Consider the following 9,365-nt stretch of genomic DNA (forward strand, 5'->3'; position numbering starts at 1 on the left):
CCGTAATCACTTCCGTTTAAGTCGTAGTCCGCATATCCGTTTGCACCCTCCGAACATTTAATGCACCTTCTCCCCATAAAGCACTCGATTCACTCGTCTTTCTCATTGTACAAAAGCAAACATCTCCGGCACAGTCTTAATTATTTTATAGAGCTCATCATTGTTATGGTCTGTCAGGGAGAAAGGCAGGATAGTACTGTCCCGGTGCTGGAAACTTCTTCAACTTGGACTGCTGTTGAGTAAAACAAATTTTAATATCCACCGAGCACTCAGTTGCCCAGGGGATTTTGTTGACATTTCGCCGGCTTACTCCACCACGAACAAGCCCCAGTCCCACTCTGTAGCCTTCTGGTATCCTAAACCTGGCTGAAGTGCAGCGCATAAAAAGGACAATAAGCCACTTTGGCGACGCGGTAAAGGTAAAGGTTCGCTTTCGCGTTCGCACTGCCGCCAGAAATGATTTCCAGTTATTGCGGCCGTTCGAGTGTCGCGGTTTTTAAGGCCGCGCCCTCAAAAGAGTTTCATTGTCTGTGTTTTTAGGGTTTGTTGTTGTCACGTGTCTATAAAATAACGACGAAGTCGACCCCCATTTCGTTGGGGCCTGATTCTGGATACAATTTTTAGTATGCAAACGCATTATAATGACGCTTTGCGCGGCTCTGCCTTTTTTTTATGGCCGAGTCCATTAAAATTAAAGCAAAAGTTTTTGTGCCTTTACCTTTGTTATTGTTGTTCTTGTTCTTGTTGATTTTTGTTTGCGGCGGCAGCATCGTTTTAATGAGTTTCAAAATATATACTTCTATATATATAAAAAGAATGCAAATAAAAACAAACAAGCCAGCAAACAACACGCAAGGCATTTTATACGCTATTGTTATTCTGCGGGCACGTGTTTCGGATGGCAGCGCGGCGCTCGGCATGCTTTTCAATTTGCAAAAGCGAAACTGAAACGGAACGGAAGGAATTGCCATCCGCATTTCGGAGGAATGTCAACAGCACGAAGACTACTGCTGGCCCCTGGGCTGGCTGAGCTCAGAAACCGCTGCAGTGTGTGTGTGTGCAGAGTGGCTGCTGCAACCGAAGCCTCGGCTGTATCTGATTCCGAATCCGAGTCTGGCTGCGGTCTCGTTCTGGTAATTCGAGAGCAAAAACTCGGCTTTGCTGCACAGCAAAAGCCTCCTGGCCAGAGGCTGACCCCGTTGAGCATTGAAAGCGCCGCAGGAGGCTGCTGGAGCAGGAGCAGGAGCAGCCTCTGTTCTCGGATTGCATGAAGCCTTGCCTGTCAGCAGCAGCTGCAGTTTAGTTTCAGCTTATCGTCCTGCCCGGGACTCCTTTATCCGCCTCCTGCCTGATGAGAATGCAGGCAATTTTCCTTTCTGTCGTTTGTCAATTTGCCTCATATCACGTATACGACAAGGCTGCCCGGCTGCGTGACGGTCCGGGCGTCTCAAAATTTTCGCCCAAGTCGTGATCAGATCAAGTCGAACCCCCAAAGTTTCCTGCACGTTCACCCATCTTGTAATTACTAACGACAAGTTCTCTAACACCTGTTTGTCTAGCCCGTAGCATACTCACGCCCTTTTGGTCCTGGCTCTCACCTCAACTCACCTGGCAAGCTGTTCATTTTCCATTTCGCTGTATAAATTAGCTGTAAGCTGTTAGCATTTACACCCACCTCTCTGGTTGTGGCTGCCTGCGCCTTCCGTTGCTTTTTTCGTCGCTTCCATTAGTAGTTAGTGTGCTGGCAAACCGAATGCACAACGTTTCCATGCCTCATCTACACTTAGGTGGAGACCTGCAAGGAGCGCATCATATCCTTGGAGCTGCAGGTGCCCGAACCGGAGGAGGGCACCCTAGACGATACGCAGCCGCCGCTGGAGCTGCAACTCGAGGCGGATGATTTCGAGGAAGATGAGGAAGATGACTTCCAGGATGAGGAAGATGACTACGACGATGAGGAGGAAGAGGACACCGCCTCCATTGTGACCGTGCAGGCGAACAACGAGAAGCTTTTCCTGCGGCACGACTCCGATGCCTACGGCCCCTCGTCCATCGAGAGCGTCTCCTCCGGCAAGGTTCGCATCAAGCCCACGCCTCTTTCGCTCCACCAAACCCTGGCCAAGGAGACGACCATTGTCGAGGTCCTAAATCCCGTCATCGGGGGCGACGGCAGTGCTCGCACCATCCACGTGAGCAGCGGCGCTCCCTTCGACCAGGACGAGGACGACTTCGAGCAAGGTGGCGCCGTGGCCGTGTTGCGTAGCGAAACCTTCGTTTTGCCCGACGCCGCCGGCGCTGGCAGGACTGAGCTGTCATTAAATGCGAAAATGAAAACCGTACTCGAGGAGCTGCTGGAAAACGAGCGCGTCAAATTGAATTTGCAGAAGAGCCTCGAGGAGGATGACGAGGAGGAGGAGGGGAGCAGTGCCTATGGTGATGCGCGGGACGACGAGGAGAGCGCCTACGGCGATGCCATGGACGATGTGGTTGACTTTGGCGCTACCACGGTCACGAGCCGCGCAGCTAATGAGCAGGACGATGCCAAGAACGGCAATCAGCAGCTGCTCGAGGAGCTGATAAAGGACAGCAACCGCAACACAATCATTGCCAAATTGGCTGGCCAGTTGTCCGACGACGAGGATGAGGAGGACGATGATGAGGAGGAGAGCAGTGACTCCTCCGACGAGGACAGCGATGACTCCGATGAGGAGGACAATGCTTCAGAGCAACTGAATGTCACCTATGTGCAGGGCGCCCAGGTGATCGAGAATCTCAACACGCTGGCCGCCGGCAGCAAGCTACAAAAGTCACAGACATACACGGCCATCCAGCAGCAGGCGGAGGAGGAGCAGGAGGACCCAAAGGAAGAGGTGAAGGAGTCGGAACTTGAGCCAGAGGCAGCGCCTGCTTGCGGTGCCGATACCCTGGCCCAGTTGCAGGCCGAGCAGCGCGCCCTGGCCGAGATCTCAAAGCAGCTGCGCAAGTCTGTCGAGGATTTGCTCAGCGCCGACGGCGGCACAGTCGTGGAGACGCAGCGCACCTACACGCTGCCCGCTGCCAGTGACAGCACGGCAGTGGTCACCGTCACCGAGGTGGTCAAGAAGCAGAAGAAGAAGACGCAAAAGGGCGAGTCCGGGGAGGCTATATTCAACCGGCTGCTGAGCGGTGGGGAGGCAGAGCGCCAGATCTTTGACCGGCAGCAGGGAGAGACCATTACGACGACCACCACCACCACGGAGGCTGTGAGTGCGGCGGACAATGAGCCGAGCAGCAGTGTGGTGACCACCACGCGGACAGTGTCCAACATTGTGACCAGCGGCATTCCCCGGCCAGCGGAGACCAGCAAGCAGGGCACCAACCGCAGCAGCAACAGCAACAGCAACAGCAGCAGCAGCAGCAACAATAACCGCAGCAAGAACAAGAGAAAGGGCAAAAAGAAGTAGGCAGCAGCTGCCAGGAATTAGGATAGAGCGGCGACATTGCGTATACGCCGTGTGGTAGGTGGGTATGTGATCCAGGCAAACGCACACACACACATATCAGAAGGTCCTTTAATATAGCCACTAATTGTATACATATGTACGATATTCGCATATATGCATTGAGATGATATTTTGTAATTAATTGTGCAAATAACGTGTGTCCCCAGCATTTACAAACCCATTTGTTACTAATCATGACAGTGTGTGCGCATTAAAAGGAAATATTTTCATTGCAAATTAAAAACCAATTGAGACGGGACAACAGTAACTGTAAATTTAATGTTGTGCAGCAACCACAAAGCACAAATCGCCACCCAAACCCATCGGAATTCAAATTAACAAAACAACAAAAAAAGAGAAAACGAACGACGAAAAAAAAAACAAAAATCTTATTTAATTGAATTAAATAATTTCACTTTGTTTGCATTTAACTATCATTTGCATAAAGCATCTGGTTTTTCCCCTCATCTTTTTTTTTCGAAAGGGCTTTGCTTAATTTCCGCAAATTAAATTTACGTTTTATGTTCTAGCACAAAAAGTAGGAGCAAAAACCGAAGTATTCACGATGATCCATCCCAGCCCCTGCCCTGAACCAACTCTAAGCATTCCGACTGCCCGCATTTTGGGGCTACTCTCTTCTTAGTTTTAGCCATAAGCAAACCCCGGAAACTAAACCCGATTCGAACCGAAACGAAACGAAAAGAGCGAGCGAAGAACATAAATCAAATAATCGTAAATAATGTAGTTAGCGTGTGTAAGTGCGTCCAGTTGTAATCCGTAGTATATGTAACACAATGCATAAGCACAACTATGACAAATGTCCTCGGGCGATTTCAGTTTCCACTTTTATACAAATGTAAAAATATATATTTACAAGCAATTTTATGTAATACCTATGATATTTAGTGTGTAAATTCGCCAAACACTGAGAGGCGAATGAAAAATAAACAAATTGTATGCATTTTTATTTGAAAAAAAAAAAACCAAGTGGAATTTTATTCTCGAAAGAGTCTTTAATTTAGTGGAGGCAGCTTTATTCATCATCCTGTCGCCCGAGAACGTGTAATTACGTAAAGTGGCTCTGGCTCTGCTGGAAATAATCCATATCTATAAACAGCGCCGCCAGCAGCTATTTTTGGCCGGCTTAAAATGTACTGCAAAATGGCAATGGAGAAGTGCTGAATTCCCCAAGCCACCGCACACACGAAAAAATCCTATAAATATGGCCGTCAGGTAAGGGACTTTGTACTTTTATATATATATAATTGACATTTGGATTGCATAACGTTGGAATTTTGTGAAATATTGTTAAAGCCAGGACCCGGGAATGGTAGTAGATTTATCTATGCTTCGCATTGAACAAGAAGCATAACAGAAGCATACAAACATGTTCCTGTGATGGAGCGGAAGAGGCTGCCACGCAGCCCGATGGCAGATAGCGGCGGATGGAGGAGCCAGTTCTGCAACTAGGACGCACAACAAACGTCTTCCGCCGAGGCAGTCGGATGGATAGACAGCTGCCAGCGGTGTGCCAGGTCCGCCTGCTAATGTGAAAATCGTTAGAATTCGCTCAGCAAGAGGTAGCAGCAGCAGGAGCAACCAGTTTTCCTAGGAATCGCCAGGCTCTCTGCTCTGCCGCTCACGTTCCCTGCCTGCTGCACTGTGCATAATACGATTTAGAGTGCGCAGCATATGAGATACTTACATCGGTATGCACTTGCGTCAGCATCTTAAATATTTCATGCCCACCAATTGAATTAAGCCCTGCTGAATGCTCCTGCTTCTGTTCCTGTTCCTACTCCCTCTAATGTAGACGTAGATGGCGCGATGCGTGCTGCATGTTGCATGTTGCATGTGCAAGTGCAATGTTACTGCGCCTGGCAGGCGCCTGAGGAAGACAAATGAATGCAACAGTCCCATGTCGGTGCCCTTGACCGCCCGCCGCCTTTTTCACGCAAATTCTGCACTTGAACAGAAAAGGCTTTGACTTTGAGAAATATTTCCTGGAAAGTAATTGAATTATCTTAAGCGGAAATCATGTTTTTGAAAGGTAAAATGAAATAAAATTACATAAATACAAAATCTTGTGAGAGATTAAAATTTTTCTGAGTGTGTCTGCCACTGCATTTGCATTTCGGTGGCCAGCCAGCCAGTCCTTCATGTGCAGCGATGACGCTAATGCACCACGCAGCAGGAGCACCAGCAGGATGAGCAGGACTCAGGACCTAGGGGTCTCCCCCCACCAGCAGCAGCCAACCAATGCAATGCGCATTAATCAAAATCTCATTTCCGTGGGTGGCACAAGAGGCATTACTACGTTGTTTACGTGGCTCCAGCAGAAAACAAAAACAGTTTGTCATATTTTAATACACTCCAGTGGTCCCGACAATGCAGGGAACGAGCTGCTGGCTGCTGGCTGCTGGCTGCTCTGTCGTGGCCAAAAATCCAGCCAATTGTCGTCCCCTGTCACATTTAATAGGATTATGCTTGGTTAAACACAAATATCCTTGGACACGCTCTCACATGGGCGAGTGAGTGGGTGCCATATGAATTTACAGCGTTTGCTGCTTGAAATTTTTCACATTACGCACATAAATCCTGCCAGGATGCTGCTGTTGCTCTCTAGCTAGCTGCTGGTTGCTGCTTGCTGGTCGTCGAAACCTCCTGAAAAATGTCCACTGTTTGTTTGTACTACACACACTCATCCTTACACCTATACGCTTAAGCTTACATGGGCAAATGGGCAGATGTGAGCAGGTGGTGGCCAGGTGAGGACCTCGTCCTTGGGCGCGTGCTCCGCGTGCTATTTGCCGCCGTCGCCGCCCGGTGCTGAGTTATCTGGCAAATAATGGAACGTGCTGTGCAGATGATGCGTTTTCATAAATTTTAAATAAGCACAGCAGCTGGCATAGGAATCCCATCGCAGAGGAGCATCCGAGTCGATGGGGCCACCAGAAGGCGGAGGACACTCTGTGCTGGTGCATAATATCCCGTTTTACTCGAAAGTTTAGTCGAGTTTACTTAGCGCCGCCGCCGCCGTCTCCGCTGCGCTTAAGTTGCCCGATTCATTTATCAAGCACTTTATCGGTAGCATTGGGGAAGAATGCACAGGCTCCGACAGACAATAAAGTATCTATGGAGTGCGATAATAGAAATCCCCGCTGGCTGCAAACCTAATGGAGCACCAAGAAAAATGTCCTTAAATTTTCAATCGATTAGTTTATTTTTTAACACATATCAGGGGGTTTTTGGAAATATTTTTAAAAAGAAAGAGTAGTCGTTTTTATTTAAGGAAAAGTTTGAACAGACTTTAAAAAGGAATATCCTATCGATGAACAATATTGGAATATTTTTCATTAGTTTTTTCTCAATCAAAAAATATTTTAAATCTTGAAGTAGTCTATTTTAAATATTCTGCATTTCTAATATAATTATTACATAATCTTTATGAAAGGAATATTCAACCTTAAAGGTATAAAAGTGTATAAAAAGTGAGTTACGTTATTCTCTGCTTGGGAATCTTCTGAAAGGGCCATTGGCGCAGGGACAATGAGTGGCCAGCTTGCAGATGGCCTGATGGGTTGATGGGCTGATGGTCTGATGGGCTTTGTCTAGCCCATAAAAATGCATAGCCCGCATTGCTATTCCGATGGCGGCCCCCCTCGTCCAAGTGCTGCTGTTGTGGGGCTGCTCCTGTTCAGCCTGTTGCTGCTCGGAGGACTCGCAGTGGGGTGCTTGTGCGCAGGCGCTGGAAGGGAGCGCAAACTGTTGCAGTTGCCAGTACAAAACATTGCCCCTCCGAGGGCCTTTTTATCCGCTGCCTTATCCAGGAGGAGGAGGGCGCTGTAATAGTTCTTTGCGTGGGGCAGGTCCCCAAAGGGACTCGTACTCGAGCTGGAGGTCGGAGTCGGCTCGTCTTCGTCGTTTGCCTGGAAGCCTATGCAAAGTTCGCTTTTTGTTTCTTCGCTGCCTGGAAGGTATTTGTGCTGGCTTTGGAGCTAAGTCCACCCGCCCCCGTCAAATCCCACTCGGGCGGCGGCCACCCCACCCCACCCCTCCTCCGACGGGCCTTGCCACTTTTTTTTTGTTTCTTGTGCGCCGAGCTGCCTGTCTCCTGGCTTGCCTTGGCTGTTCCTCTTTTTCGCACCACTGCGGCAACTGCTGCTTTGCAATTGCAATTTTCAAGGATATGCTTGAAACAGATTTATATGGAGGGCTCAGTACGTGCGGAATTTATTAATGCTGCCCCCCGGAGTGGCAGCCAGCCGCCTTTCCCCCGCCATCATTAGCTGGGACGCAACAATGATGCCGCCCGGCACAGGCACGGGTTACGTAAGGCGATGGGCCCATCGAAGTTTGCACATTAATAATGAGCTGTGTGTTCAGGTGTGGTGAATCGTGTGTGTTTGTGTTGCACTCGCAGCGAGTATTACGCGATTTCCGACATTTGGCCCCCCGAAACGCAAATGGAAACAGACACCGCGCGGCGCTCTACGCTACGCTTGTTGTTGTTTCAGCGCGAACTTTGGCTGCTAATCCGACCAGGAGATGCTAGTTGATGGGCCGCTCGCCGGGCTCCGGCATCCGGAATCCGGATTCTGAACAGCGCTCACGTACACGCATTAACGAACTTCGGTGCTTAAAGTGCAGTCGAGAGGCAAAGACCAACAAACGCGGCTCTTCTCGGCGCCGTAAAACTTTATCTGTATTTTACTTTACTTTTTATAATGAGGCGTCGACGGATCCTAATAGTGACCAGGGTTTAGCATAATTTATTCCCCAGAAGTTGATCGCCGCTTTCAATTGCACCTGTTCGTTCGCCTGTCCTCTTGGGTATTTTAATTGCGAATATTCCGCACATTAAGTTGCCTCAATTAATTTTCCATCCAGCTTAACTCCCGTTAATTAATTTCCACATATGGCGGCGGAGGATGAGTTGAATGCTCAGAGTCTCCAAGGCGCATCCTGGCCGACACTCCATCAACTGGCCACCGCCGCAATGTGCAGGCGGAAAAATCTGTTAAATTGGATGGTTTCGAGCTTTACGAGCTTGCCAGCGCATTCCCCATCTCAATTTGCATACATTTTGATTGTGATTATCCCGGGCCACTGATTTAAATACGGCCGGATAAGGACGTGGGCGGACAATCAGCAGAATGCTCTCGCTCTGGCTCTGGCTCCGTCTCTGCATGTGGCAGATGGAGCGCTGCCAGCTCATTAATAAACACGACGCTTTGCTCTGGCACCGGCACCGGATCCCATCAAGAGTAACAACAGTAACAACAACGCAATTCCGTGGCCTGTCCAGTGATGACGAGCTTGTGGCCAGCTATCCCGTCCGCCATTTCACGCTCATTGTTTTCGAACGGTTAAAGGCCGGGCCAGTCTGTTTTTAAATCGCTTGAATGGGCGGCTATATGCGTGCATGCGTGTATATATCCATTTTGAATTTTCCTTTTTAATTAAAATAACATTAACCGAGTGTGAATCGAACACATGTACTGCAAGTGGAAATGCACTTACTTCATTGATGGGGCAATGCAATTAATGCGCACATTTAAGCATTAAGTTATGCAGACTATTTTGCAGCTGACTTTAATTGAATAATATATTACAGCTTCAGAAATTAATCTTTTATAAAGGGAAAATGAATTACTAATGGTTAATTAAGTGAGGGAATTGATATTAAATAAGTATTGAGTACAAGTTATACACATAGTTAGTTGAATTACTATTCAAATTAGATCCTTGGGAATACCAAGAAAAATCTTTAAATTACATCCATAAATTAGTTAATCGAAACTCGTCCTGAGAGCTACCAATTTCACAGCAAGAGCTGTGACCTCCAAGTGTAGTTTCCTTGGCAATGCAAATGGTAATTCG

General features: G+C 48.2%; 1 protein-coding gene across 18 annotated transcripts in view; it reads left to right on the top strand.

Annotated features, from left to right (window-relative positions):
• scrib (scribble planar cell polarity protein) overlaps window positions 1-4,453 on the top strand; it is a 62,332-nt gene extending 57,879 nt beyond the window's left edge. For 16 of the 18 annotated variants that reach the window (XM_070286438.1, XM_070286437.1, XM_070286439.1 and 13 more), the window contains one exon: window positions 1,788-3,942. In XM_070286438.1, the coding sequence (XP_070142539.1) occupies window positions 1,788-3,443 (1,656 nt within the window). In that variant the 3' untranslated portion in view covers window positions 3,444-3,942. Of the gene's footprint in view, window positions 1-1,787; window positions 3,943-4,012 lie in introns of those variants that run through there. The other 2 variants (XM_070286443.1, XM_070286444.1) reach the window with 1 other exon arrangement.
• Window positions 4,454-9,365: the final 4,912 nt, after the last annotated feature.

Source organism: Drosophila kikkawai, chromosome 3R (assembly GCF_030179895.1).
Source record: "Drosophila kikkawai strain 14028-0561.14 chromosome 3R, DkikHiC1v2, whole genome shotgun sequence".
NCBI classification, from domain to species: Eukaryota; Metazoa; Arthropoda; class Insecta; order Diptera; family Drosophilidae; genus Drosophila; species Drosophila kikkawai.